Here is a 14,189-nt window from a genome sequence, read left to right as displayed (position 1 = left end):
AGAACAAGAAAACTGGGAGCCTGGAGAGGGGACCCGATCCCAGTCTCCTTGAGGCTCTAGGTGGAGGGCTAGAATTTCGGTTAGAATTTTCGTACACCCCACCCTCCGGGTCCAGAGCCCCAACAAGCGCCCGACTCGCCCGTCGGGACTTCGGGGCGGGGCACCAGCTCGCGGGCCGCTTTCAACCTGGGGCAGGGAGGGCGGTGGGCGCGTCGCCATTGGTCGGGACGCGGAGGTCGCCTCCCGATTGGCCAGGGCGGAGCCCCCCGCCCCGCCAGGGGCGGCCCCGCGATTGGCCCCTCCTTCGGCTATAAGGCGGCGGCCGGTGGGGCCGTGGGAGCGCGCGGGAGCGCGGTGCTGGGCGCGGTAAACGCAGGGACGCGGCGCACTGGGGGACGCGGCCAGGCGCCCATGGCGTTCGCGCTGCTGCGCCCCGTCGGTGCGCACGTGCTGTACCCGGACGTGAGGCTGCTGAGCGAGGACGAGGAGAACCGAAGCGAGAGCGACGCGTCCGACCAGTCGTTCGGCTGCTGCGAGGGCCTGGAGGCGGCGCGGCGCGGCCCGGGTCCCGGGGGCGGGCGGCGGGCGGGCGGCGGCGCCGGCCCGGTGGTGGTGGTGAGACAGCGGCAGGCGGCCAACGCGCGGGAGCGGGACCGCACGCAGAGCGTGAACACGGCCTTCACGGCGCTGCGCACGCTCATCCCCACCGAGCCGGTGGACCGCAAGCTGTCCAAGATCGAGACGCTGCGCCTGGCGTCCAGCTACATCGCACACCTGGCCAACGTGCTGCTGCTGGGCGACGCGGCGGAGGACGGCCAGCCTTGCTTCCGTGCGGCGGGCAGTGCCAAGAGCGCGGCTCCTGCCACCCCCGACGGCGGCCGCCAGCCGCGCTCCATCTGCACCTTCTGCCTCAGCAACCAGCGCAAGGGGGTGAGTGTGCGCGCACCAGCGCTGCAGCCTGGGGCCGGAGATGGCTGGGGCCGGGGCCTATCCGGATGCAAAACAGAGAGGCAGGATCCGAGGCAGAGGCAGGGATCGCGGTGAAGACAGGCGGAGGCGTCGGGGTAGCTAGTCGGAGGTGCTCCAAGCCCAGGGTTTGGTGTGGTGCAGACCCACTTGCTTAATCCCCCCACGGTAGAAGTTAGGAGAGCCCAGAGCTCAGGCATGATTTGCAGGGTAGATCAGAGGGACACCCCCTCCAACCGAGGGGGCCTGGAGAAGAGGGCTCAAAGGAGGTGATAACAGAGGCCATCAAGTCTTGAGCTCGGCCTCGTTCTTTTTACCTTCCTAAGAAGCAGAGCAGGTGGGCAGTCTTTCTGCCCGTTTTATTACTGATGCCCTCTGAGGTGGCAAAGGTGTGATCACATGCCCACCGTCACTCCCCTGAGCCAGAGTGCAGAGAGTGCTCAGTTTGTGCTGCCTGGAGTTACCTTACTATAGAATAGTCTTCCCCCACCTTAGATCTGACCCAAGAATGGGATGATGAGAAGAAAAGATGATGTACCCTCCCAACCACAGCCAAGGGGCCGGCTCAAGAGCACAGTGGATGAAGGCGGGAAGGGGCCCCTGAGGGCGCTGGGCCCAAGAAAGATGGAGTGTTGGGGGGCACTGTTGAGTCAGCTGGGCAGAGCTGAAGTTCACGCCTGTGTCGCCTCCTAGGTGAGGAAACCACCTGGCTAGAGGTGCATGGATGGAGCTGGAAGCTGCTGAGGTTGTGGGGAGGGGGCCTCTCCTGGATGGAAGCTGGTTCTCCTCCCGCCCTAGGCTCAGAGAACCTGCTCTTCCCCTCCCTGCCTGTCATTGTCTGTTCTGGGCTTTTCCTACAGTAAGGAAGCTTGTCTTTGTGACAGCTCTGGATTCCAGCAGCTACCATTTTCATATGGGGAAACTGAGCCTGAGCAAGTCCCTGACAGGCCTGCATCCTTTTAGAAACTGAAAGAACCTGGGGTTTGCAGTTAGGCCTCAGAGCTCCCTGGGCTTTGATTCTTATGGCTGCCTGAGGTCCCTGCCTCACTCTCTCATGGGGAAACCTGTATCCAGGCTTCAGATCACCCCCTTCCAGCTCGTGAGACTCCTGACCTGAGTGACCTCTCACCCTCATGGCTGCTGTGCTTTCCTGAGCCCTCCTTAGTTTTGGCCTTGTACTCTCAAGATTCCCTGCTCTTGAGGGCAGCCTCGTGGGCCCTGGTCAGTACTCCAGCCTGGCCAGGGAAGTTGGCGTGGGCCTTCGGGCATCCTTCCTGGGGCGTGAAGGCTAACAGGGTCTTGGTGGTTCTCCCCAACTGCCTTTTACCCACTAACCAGTTCACCAAACTTCACCCAGCAGCTGCATTTTTGACAACTCTGAGAACATTCCCCAAAGCAGGTTGTGGATCCCATCTGCCAGCTTTGGGGCAGTTCAGAGCAATGAAGGCGAGGGTGTGTGGGTGTCTGAAGAGGGGGAGAGGGAGCACCAGGGGACTGTTGGGACCCAGAGGAAAACTCCCCAAGCCCAGGACTAAATTTCTGATGATTGCTCGGAACAGAGGCCCACAGATGTGGGACTGGGAAGGCCAGTCCAGGAACAGAACACAGCAAGAGTTAAGGCCAGAAAATATGACTTAGAGAAGGAAAACGGGAGACATTAAAGGTAGTGGCACCCAGAGGGATGAAGACAGGCCAGTGACAGGCACCGCAGCGTCTTCATGCGCACCCACCAGCGGAGCACAACCCTCTCCTCCACATTGTCAGGAAAATCCCCCCGCCGCCAGAAAGTTATCGACACCCGCTTTGACATCTGTCACTGGTTCAGAGACACCCAGCCCCTGATAGTGTCAGGATTTGAACTCAAGCCTGCCTGATCGGGAGGTGGGCGAGGTTACTGTAGAAGGGTGGGCGGTCACTGCCCACTGCGCAGCGGGCGAGGGCTCCTCTGCTGGCCTGCAGTCGGACCCACAGCTCACGGGCCACGCCGGTCTGGCTGCTTCCCTGGGATCTGTTTTTGGGACCAAGCGCCCAGCCAAATTTGGCTGCAGAAGCCATGTTCTCCACCCCACAGGTTCCTCTAGGGACAGGCGAAAGGAGTGATGCTGGCCAATTCTGGAGGATGATGCTGACTTGGAGAGCCCCCGGAGGGCTCAGAGTTGGCGCAGTGGAGGCCAGCCAGCACCAAAACCCCAGAACCGACCCCTTCTCTCCGGGCCACCACCTCCCTCCCTGGCTGGTCTGGTGTTGGGGTCACCAAGGAAATAGCTCCCTGTATCATCGTCCTGTTTAAGGAGGGTTAGGTGTGGCCCTGTGTGGTAGGACTCATGAGTGGGAGATGGAAACGGGGTTTGTGAGGGTCAAAGAGGACTGTCTTGTAAGGCCCTGACCAGTTGCTGCGCCCCTCTTAGAAGCAGGAGGGGCAGAGAGGTGAGGAGCACCGGTGAGGAGCCCTCGCCAGATGATACTAATCCGATACTGGTGAACATTCATTGAGCTCTTACTCTTACTCTGACCTTTGGCAAGGCTTTACCTGTGTTCATGCTGCCATCTGCATGGTAACTCCTCCTTGCACTGGGTGGAAATAGGCTGCATGAGGTGAAGTCACTTGCCTGGGTTTAGGCAGTAGTCCAAGGCGAGCAGCCCAGCTCTGACTTGCCGCTGGTGCCTACCTCCTAACTCGGTGCTTCCCAGAGCCCTCGGTGCTGAGTTCCTAAGGGACAGCGGAGCTGGGGCTTAACAGGGCCTCTTCTAAGTGTTTTTTGGCACTTGACAAATCTCTCTCGCAGCTGGGTTTGCAATCGATTGCTCCCTAGGGTAGCAAGTGGAATCATTTGTCCCCATTTCATAGATGAAGAAACTGAGATGCATGTCGGTGAACAGCATTCTCATGGAACCCAGGTCCCCGCCTGACCCCAGACTTGGGGTGGAGGTGGCTCTTCTTGTCCCTGACGAATGAGAGTGAAAAGGTAGAAGGTCGCTTTCTAGCCCTCACCCTCAACAGTGCTCCCCTCCTCCTCCCCCATCTGCCCTTCTCAGTCACTCCTGCCAGAGTTTGCCTGAGAAGCCCAAGACCCAGGCTCTGCTGGGACTGTGGCCTCAGCCCTCAAAATAGCCCTGCCTGTGAATGAACACACTGTCCCTTGGCCCGGAGAGCCTCCAGGGAGACTGGACTCACATCTGGATGGATCTGCCCCGACCTGGGCCCAGGAGCAGAGGGAGACAGGGCAGAGCTCCCAGACGGTCACTGTTTCTCTAGAGGGCTGGGGACATGCCTGTTCCATCGTCTCCTGCCAGGCTTGGGGGCTGAGCACTTACGGTGGGAGTTCAGATACTGCTGCAACCTAGAACAGGACAGACTGTTGGACACCATGGACTCCAAGCCTTTTACCAGGCACTTTAACAGGCTGGGGTGCCTCTCGTCCAGACGTTCAATGACTGCCCTCAAAAGGTGGGGTGCTCCAAAATCTGTGAAGTTAATGGGTGATATTGAGGGCCAAACGCACATGTCAGCGCTCAGGAGTACTGGAGAGAGACATCTCTGCAAGCTGCAGGACAGATGGCTTCAGGTGCCACCACCATTAGCTCTAATTCACCACTGACTCCAGCACTGGCTGGCACCTGCTCCATGCGAGTATCTGGGCTGAAATTGAGGCCACAGAGTGGCCTGAGCTCCCAGTCTAGGGGGGCACAAGAGAGGGGCATAATCTTCCCTTTCTGACAAATAAGTCACAGCCACACAGTAAAGAATCTCAGCTTTATCCTGATGGAATATCTCCAGGAAGGGAGGAGTGCTAGACCATTGCAGGGAGATGGGGCCAGAGAGAATATGTTCCTTCCTACACCCTGAATGAAGGCAGGGAGGCCAGCAATCCAGTCTTTTTGAGGTCAGTGACTAATCATTGGACATACAGGTGGTCAGTGGGGAAGAACTGCAGGGTTGTTTTGCCCTACGCATAAATATTATGATTCCAAATGTATTGGATTTTTTTTTTTAAGATTTATTTATTCATGCAGAACTAGGGTACAGGCCAGAGGCTCAGGGGTGGTGAGAGGCTTCAGCAGAGACAGAGTGGGGAGCAGAACAGGCAGATCGACGAAGTCCACTGCTGAGGGGAGCAGCGGGCGGGTCAGGAGAGGTCTTCCACGCCATGTGGTCACCACCTCCGGGGCAGGAGGGAATTGAACTCATGTGGAAGTGGTTTAAGCTTCTTAGTGCAGTGCTTTAACCCGCTGCGCCACCAGGGAGGGGCCTGTATTGGATTTTTTTAAGCCAAAAAAAAAAAAAAAAAAGGAGGGAAACAAAAAAGATGCAAAAGTATAAAGAATTTTAAAAATCAGGCCTCCCTGGTGATGCAAGGGTTTAAGTTTCAGCACTATGAAAGCACTATGAAGCAGTTGCAGCACTCACTGCAACATGAGTGTGATCCCCGGCCAGGGAGCTGACCCACATGGCACAGCAGACCTCTCTGGTCTCCCCTCTCTCCTCTCAGCAGTGTATTTCAGTAGATCCACCTGTTCTGCTCCCTGCTCTGTCTCTGGCGGATCATCACTCCTTCCCACTCCCTGGCCTCTACCCAAGCTCTTGCAAGCATAAATAAATTTAAAAAAAAAAAGGAATTTAAAAATCTCGCTCCCATCCTGTGTGCTGATCATCAACTCCCTCTGCTCAAGAGGAAGCCCATGCCAGGTTCAGTGTGCTCTTCTCTCCAGACCCCTCACAAGCTGGACACTCACTTCTGCACTTTGTTTTGTCCTTGAACGATGTTATCTCCACTCCGTCCCCATCCGTCCACACAGTTTCTTCTCCCTTCTACTGCACAGACTTTCTCATGTGACTGTGGCTTTTATAGCAAGCCTTCAAGACTGGACAGTGAGGTTTAGTTTCAGTGTTCTTGGTGATGTGACCAAATGTACCAATACTGCTTTTTCCCTTCCTGCAGGGTGGCCGTCGTGACCTTGGGGGCAGCTGCTTGAAGGTGAGGGGGGTGACCCCCCTACGAATGTCAAGGAGATGAACCTGGACCCCTGTGCCACTTGCTCCAAGCAGGACCCTGGAGAAGGAAGCCAGCGGCCAGCAAAGACCCCAAGAGCTCCACCCAGTCCTCTTTTGTGTGGGGACCGGAGGACAATGACCTGGGCCCATGACCTTCTGGGCAGGCCCTTTGGGACAGCTCCACCCCACGCTGAGGAGCTGTGAGGACTCATCCAGCAGGCCCCAACCCTGGCTGGTCAGAGATTGGGCAGAACTTTTGGAAAAACAAAGACTATTGGTGACAGAGAATGTGTGCATGCCTGTGTGTCAGAGTGTGTGTGTGTGTGTGAGAGAGAGAGAGAGAGAATTGGTGGGTTTAAAATAAAAGATATTTTTAAATAAAAGACGTTCCCAGCTGCAGAAGGGAAGGACCTGGGGAGTCAGAAGTCAAAAATTACCTCTCTCCTGGCCCTTGGAAGAGGCACAGATGTTACAGGTGCTGCTCATGGCCTGGCCGGGATCAGGCTGGGGGAAGCTGGGAGACCCTTGCCAAAAGTAGAGACGCCCAAACTTTCTTTCTTGTCTTCCAGAACAACTGCTAGGTCCACTGTGGTTGGTAAGGAATCTTAATTTTATTCACGATCAATGTATCCACTCACACAGTGAGGGAAGCCGCACCCGGTCGTGTGCTCCCCAACAGCAGGCAGCCCCAGCCGCCAGCTTTTTGCAACAGCCCCATTTCCGATGACTGACCAGCAAATACAGGCAAATATGTACTGACTCAAATACATACTACAAAATAATTTATATTAATAGCAAACATTAAAATATATCAATTTAATATATGCTTAAACAATATGAATGATGAACGATAAGCATATATAAATACAGATGTGCACGTCTTAATCCAGTCTTTACACAAACAGAAGCATGTTACACCTGCACTCCTCTTGCATTCTTTTTTCTTGCATCTTTTTTTCATCTTGCTTGGCTCTGATCCCAAGTCGGGCACAAAGGCCCGCGCGTTTAGCTGCGTGTTGCACGTCATGAATGTGCCATTCTCTACCTGATGCCTTCCCCTGTGTTCCCAAGCAGCAGTGTTCCCACACAGGCAGGTGAGCATATGCAAACAGGATGTTCTTATCCCTGTTTTAGCTGAAGTGATGGGGAGGAAGGATGACGTCAAAAGTCACACAGATGAGGTAGACAGTGTGAGAGCTGTGTACCCTTAATGCCCAAAACCAGCTCCTAACCCTTCCCCTGAGAGGCCCGAGATGGGGTGCCCTCTTACTCCCCAGAAGCTCTGGCAGGTGTGGGCTGGTGTTTACTCATTTCACAGATCCATCTGAGGTAACAAGAAGCTGCTGGCAGCGGAGGCAGGGGATGAGGCTCCTGCTGGGGCCCTGTCCCTGTGAGGCCAGGATTCAGGATCCCAGAGGCTGAGGGAGGGCAGGTGGGAGCGACCCAGTAAGCCTTCAAATAAGGCACCTGCCCTTTCCTCACCCAGGTTTTCATATTCCTTCTGACAACATCATCTATTTACCAAACGCTTGACTGACTGAAACGGCTTCAGAGCCCACGCTGCTGTCCAGCTCGCTCCGCCTCTCCCTGCACTTGACCCTCTGCCAGCCTGAAGTGCCTCTGCCCATTCTGCCAACCACGTTACTAAGCACCCAGTCTGCCGGGTACACAGGGCGAGACCCACACGTCCACCTCACAGATGGGCACCCAGGCCCAGGGAAAACCACTGAGTCCTGTGATATCCAGCCCAGGCTGGAGGGGGGTAAGAAAGCTCCCTGTTTGCACCCCTCTGTGTGAGACTTGGACGATGGGCCTTGGAGAGGGAGGAGGGGCAGCTCTGGCCCTGTCCAGCAGACAGGAGAGCTGTCCAAGCCCCCAGGATTCCAGGGGCACTGCCTTGCCTGTCCCAGTACAGTGCCGCTTCCCCCTTGGGATGCTAATTAAGAAAGCACATTGTGCTCCCTGCACCTCCCCAGGCCCAGGCGGCCCCTGGCAAAGCCACAGGAAGAGGACCGTGACATCGTCAATGGCAGGAAACTTGGGAGTGGGGACAGCAGACTTTGGGTGCTCTGGGCTGGAGGCCCACCTCTGCCAGCAGATTTGCTGGGTGACTTCCTCCCGCCCCACCTCCTCCAAGAAATTACCTAACCCTCTGGGCCTCTCAGCAAGAACAGGGGCATGAGGATCATTGTTTTGCCTCCATGATGGGTTCTTAGCAGACCACTTTTGCACTAAGTAAATAACTGATGCTGTAGGGACTAATATGCAGTGAGAATACTACAGGTCCCTCCCCCAGGCAGTTATGTTCGCAGCTTCCTGTGTGTCCTTCCAGAAGTGCACTGTCCTGATTATGATTTCTGAAAGAGTATTTATAGCTTTCTCTGCTTATGTTTTCACTGTGAAAAACTGAAATATCACTAGATATATCCCTAGAAATATCGCCCATCCCAAAGATAACCACAGCTAAAACTGTAAGTATGTGGCATTTTCCAAAACACACACTGACACATACACTTGAACAATCATTTGCAGTGGGCTTGGTTCAACTTTCTACGGAAGTCTTCACACGCAGTTCATGTGCCAGGAAGTGTTACCGCTCTTGGGTTTCACCGATAGCACACTTGTGGACCCGGCATGGAGATCAAGAAATGCCATTAGCTGCATCCTGGGGACACCAAGTGCCCTCCTGCTCACATTGGGGTCTTCCTATTGTATTTCCTCTGAAATTGATGTTTTTAAACAGCTCACAAACCAAAGAGAATACACGGACAATAATTCTCCTTCCCTCCCAGCTCCTACTGGCGATTACCATCAACCAGGGGCTTGTATATAGACCCCTGCAGGGAATCTTACCATAAACAGCAAGGTCAAATATACAGCAGGTCCTCAACTCATCCAGCTCATTTCATTGGTAAGAAATAAAATAATCCCTACCAAGGACAAAGGCTGTACCAGAACCTGGTTTTATTACATGCCATTTGGCTTCAAGCAGCAGTTCTAAGACCCCATTGAGGATTTTAATGAGCACTTACTGTAAATTATTTTTCCACACATCATTTGCATTTTACACCCTGTTTTGCACTTAGATTATTTTTGTCTTTAACAAACTATCTTGGAGACCCTTCCATGTTCAGAGCAAGTGCGTACTTTTCTATAGCTGCATAGTACTCCATTCCACACATTTTGCATCTTGCTGCCTTTTTGGAAACTTTCTTGGGTGATGGACAGTTAATAGCTATGAGCTAATAGCCAATGAGTTAATAGCCTTTCTGAGTTGCCAGATCAACCCAACCCATGTGACTTGGGAGAGGCACAACTGTGAACTAGTACTCTGAGGGGCCATTTGCTTTCCTCTTCCAACACACACTTCCTACCACACTTTCTACCAACTCAGCCAGGCTTCTTCAGACTTTCCCAGAGAGGACCAACATGAGACAGAAGAATAAAGGAGCTTAGGGAGGAAAAACCCAGGCCTGAGGAGAGTCCAGCTCAACCATGTCACCTAGGACACTGAAGGGGAGGCTTAAGTTGAGGTTGCATTCTAAACTTAAACCTTCCTAGACCCAAGGACCACCAGTCACTGTGGTCCCTGAGTCCTTGTTTCACGATGAGGAGACTGAGTCAATAACATGAGACAAACTGCCAGTGAGTCCCTAGCCCTATTAGGCTGCCAGGAACCCAGGCCTCCCTCCTGGCCATTCCATGTGGATCTTTAATGCCACACTTTCGAGTAGGAAGCCTCAAGGTTGCCCATGGCAATGGAGAAACTGAGACCCAGGGAGGGACAGTGATGGGCCATGTGTGTGCAGCTGAGTGGGGTTGAGGTGCAGGGACTCCCTCAGCCCAGGGCTCCTCTACCACTTAAGCCCCTCATTGACCCATACCACTTCCATTTTATGAGGTTCCTATTAAGTTAAAAGATAAAAACACACAACTCTGAAAGCTTTAAGTAGCAAGGCAAGCACCTATAAATGGTCACAAGCTGATGCATAATCGTGGAAACATTGGAAGACTTTTTAAAAACATCAGTTTGCAGGATATACATGTAAAGTTGGACAACCTTATCTGCATCTCTTGTTACTGCATGTTTTGCATCTTAAAAAGCTTAGCTACATGACTAAATACATGTCCAGGGGGAAATGCTATAGAGGATATCATTGGACAGCTGACAAAATTGGAATAGGAACAATAGATAAAAGTATAGCAATGTTACATTTTCTGAATTTACTAACAGTTAGGTTATATAAGAGGATATCCTTGTGTTTAAGAAAGACACCCTCAAGTATTACTCAGGGGTTCAAGAATGTGATATAGGTGACATATTCTCAAATGGCTCAGAAGAAAAAAATACTATGTGAGCAAGAGAAGGATAAAGCAAATATGGGAAAAGCCAACCTTTGGTGAATCTAGGTAAAGCTCTGTACCACCTTTGTCAGTGTGCTTGGAAATGGTGGCAGAATGAAAATTCAAATGGAGCTGGGATTTTGGCCTGCTAGAACCTGAGAGGTGCCAAATGGTCTCCTGGTTCCCTCTGGCCTGCTCTTGCCTCTAATATGTCAACACAGAATGGAGAATATTCCTGGTGGAACCAGACAGCCCTGCCCTAGACTCTCAGGAAGGTGGACGCTGCCCCCCTCGGGAGCCTAAGGTGGTCCCAGCCCCCAAGCCTCCTGCCACCGTGATTTATGTCCCTGTGAGCCCCAGCAGCTGTGAGCCTGGGTCCTGCCAGGCAGCCTGCTGAGGGAGGGGGGGCAGCGTTTGCTTCTCAGCGTATCTAATCCAGACCAGACTTGCAGACCCCACGGGCCTGGGATCAGGCTCCCAGGGGGCCGGGGTCAGAGGGCAGGCCAGTAGGGCCTGGAAACTGGGGAGGCGCTAAGGATGAACAGGCTAGAAGGCAGGAGGCCTGGCCTGGACTAGACTGGCCACTGCTCCTGCATGACCGGGACTGGAGGTCTACCCCTCTCTGGGCCCTGAGCAGGCCCTCATCTCGCACACAAGCACAGCAAGCACTTAGCGGAGCAGGAGAGCTTTGTAAACTAGACTTGGAGAAGAAAGGGCTGGTAAATATTAGGGGGTTTTTTTTTTGTTTTTTTTTTTTTTTATGAATGCCCAGATCCTCTAAGCTTGGAAATTCCCCTGACACTTTTGAGGGCCTACTCTGTGTCAGGCCTTGGTCTAAGTATTTTACATAAGTTAATTCAAATAGCCTTCTCGCCAAGTTTGTAGTAAGATTGCCCCATTTTATAAATGAGGAAACAGAGACAAAAGGCGGTTAGAGAACTTGCCTGAGGTCACATGGTGGCTGGTAAGAAAGTGGATTTGAACCAGGTGTTCAGCTGCAGAGTCCCCAGAGACCTCACCAGCTACACGCCTGGGTTGTAAGAGCCGACCAAACTGGGGCTTCCAGAACAAGGCAGAAATAGGCATTCCCCCATCTGGGTCTCATCGCTCCCCGTGAACCAGAGGAGCCAAGGACCCCAGCCCACACGCAGGGAACATGCTGTCTGCTGGGCTCCCCAGGGTTTTTGAAGTCCCCAGAACTGGAGCCAGCCAGACACACTCTCGGAATTCATCTCAGTCACTGACTCCAGAGTCACGACGGGATGCCAAGGCTCAGAGCAGGTACCAGAGTCACACAGAAAATCCAAGAGGAGCCAGAACCGGATTCCAAGTGTCCTGGTCACGTGTGTTTGCATCGCCCGGCAACACGCCCCAGAGAAGCAACAAGCACGAGCGTCGAAGGCCCCTAACCACTTGCCGATGACAGGAGCGGCCTCACTAAAACCAGAAACAGCCTACACAGGTTGGTTCTGATGCCATCCCCATTTCAGACTAGACAACCACACCCAGGATCACCCATCTAGGCAGTGGCATAGCCAGACTTTGGATCCAGCGGGTCTGGCTCCAGGTCCCATTGTCTCAACTGTGGAGAAGACAGAACTCAGCCGGAGGCTCAGGATAGAGCTTAACACCACAGGCCTACTCAAGGCAGTGCCGTACCCTGTTGGTCCGTCAGTCAATCAGCAAATGTACTGAAATGCTCTGTGGACCGTGCAAGGCTCTAGGGATGATGAAAGAATAAGACAGATGTGGTGCCTACCCTCCTGGAGTCCACTGTCGCTCAAGCAGCGGGCTCTGTGCAAATGATAAAAATGTGACTGTGCTTGTGAAGCCTGTGAGGACACATGACTGGAGCAGTGGGGAAAGGATGATGCTTCTGAGGCAGGAAAGAGAAGAGGCAGGAGAGTTCTAAAAGTTGCCTGGCCCACCCCTGCATCAGATGAATCATGAGGCACCTGCAGGTCCCTGGGTCTCCCCTGAGTGTAACTTGATAAGCCCTGACACATTTCAGAGCACCCAGAAAACTGTGTTCAGAGCAAGCCGAACCTCAGTGGCAGAGAGGTGTAACGGCGGAGGTTTACTGGCCTGGCTGGGCCAGGCACTGCTGGGACCTGTATCTTCTCTTCTCCTCCCCAGTTTGGTGGTGGGGTGGTGAGGGTTGGCGATCATCCTCCTCCTGGCTCCCCAAGGTCACAGCCATGGAAGGACAGACCAGGACTTAGACCCAGGCACAGGGTGCAGAAGTCACCCATAACCTCCTTCCTCTGCTGCCCCTGTGCTGAAAGCTGAACTCCTGAGCCAGGTCGCCATTGTCCCAAGGCCACAGAGCTGCCAGAGCCCCAGAGACACTTTCCCCAGCGTCCCCACTGCCTCCATGGTGCCAGCACGATGCCTGCCACGAGGAAGAATCTGCTGCCTCGGTCTGCACACTAACTGCAAATTGGATTCAACCCTTTCCAGGTGGGACTCAAAAAGGAGCAGTGGCCGGCACGAGGTCCCACAGCAAGGAGTGCAGTTAGACTCCCCAGCTCTGCTGTCCATCTGCAGAAAGCCACGCTGCCTGGAAGCTCAGAGGATACTGGCAACAGGCCTCTAACCATAGAGAGGAGAGGGATGGGCCCAGAGCTTAGGGAGGAGAGGAGGCACTGGCCAGCTGGAGCCTCCGTGGGAACAGTACTCTCTCGCCCCCAGCCCCACCCCAGCCCAGAGCACCCCCCAGGCAGCAGCCAGGGCAGGGCTAGGATGGGGTCAGAGGCAGGGCTTGGATTCCCAAGGAGCACGCCCCTTCCCGCCGCTCTGTATGGCTAAGGAGCCACCCAGGGCTGAGCCTGTCTTCTTCTTCTCCCTGCTCACGTCTCCTTGATGCAGCCTCCCCACCCGTCACCCACGTTCCTGGCCCCCTCTCCCTCCTCAGCCCAGGCCCACTGCTGCCCCCACCCCAGGCTCTCAGAAAGCCCTGGAAAGGCTGCTTTCTTTGAGACAGGAAGGTGTCCTCAAGTCTCAGGAAGGAAAAACAGTCAAGCTGAACCCACCACGGCCGTCTCCAAGGGGCCGGGGCTGGCGCCTGGCCAGGCCTGACATCACCTGGGAACTGCCTGGCCACAGCTGTGCACGCCTCCTGGGGGGACGAGCTTTGCTATTTAAAAAAATAATAACAGTAGTAATAATAAAACGTTTCCAGTCTGGTGTTTTTAAATCTACTTTTTACAGTGGGCCCTGGGGCGTGGGTGTTTCAGGGTTCCCCCCTTTTCCCTCACATCCTGAGCTTTACACTAGACAGTACAGCCTTTGGCCAACTCCAGTTAAATCCAGGAGATGCCGGGTGGGACCTCCTTCCAGTCTCTGACCCCCTCAGATTATCTATTACATCCAGACACCTTTACGTTTGACTTTAAATTCCCTAAATTATTTGCCCATGGCAAGGGCCAAATTCAAAAGCTACCTCACCTCATCTGGCAAAAGGGAATTCTCTGCCCTGCACCACCACTCTTCAGCCACCTGGGTCGGGTCCCCTGAGGCAATCCCCCTTTTACAGGTTCCCTGGCATCCCAAAAATAGAATGTTCCTATTTGGTACGATCTGGTAGGGCTAGCTTTTGGATCTGGGAACACTATTACCATTAATTTATATGGAAAAAAATTTGAACATTACCAGACCCAAAAAATAACCTACCAAATCATACCAAATAGGGACATTCTACTTCCCGACAGCAGGGAAAACCTGTATTTTACTCAACAAAATCTCTTCCAGTGCTTACGAGGTGCCAGGTAGTCTTCTAAGCAATTATCTAATATTAGCTTTTTTAATCACCACAAACCCACAAGAGGTAGGGTTTCTATTGGCTATTTGCTTGAGAATATTGCCAAAGATATTCTATGCATGTAGA

At 53.6% G+C, this 14,189-nt stretch overlaps 1 protein-coding gene across 1 annotated transcript; it reads left to right on the top strand.

Annotated features, from left to right (window-relative positions):
- Positions 1–357: 357 nt before the first annotated feature.
- TCF15 (transcription factor 15 (basic helix-loop-helix)) lies at positions 358–6,257 on the top strand. The gene is made up of 2 exons (XM_004687326.2): positions 358–930; positions 5,907–6,257. The coding sequence occupies exons 1-2, from the start codon at positions 412–414 to the stop codon at positions 5,979–5,981; spliced, it is 594 nt and encodes a 197-aa protein (XP_004687383.1). The 5' UTR covers positions 358–411; the 3' UTR covers positions 5,982–6,257.
- Positions 6,258–14,189: the final 7,932 nt, after the last annotated feature.

This window comes from Condylura cristata, unplaced genomic scaffold (assembly GCF_000260355.1).
Source record: "Condylura cristata isolate star-nosed mole 26May11 unplaced genomic scaffold, ConCri1.0 scaffold00022, whole genome shotgun sequence".
Lineage (NCBI taxonomy): Eukaryota > Metazoa > Chordata > Mammalia > Eulipotyphla > Talpidae > Condylura > Condylura cristata.
This window is presented reverse-complemented; position numbering and strand designations above follow the sequence as displayed.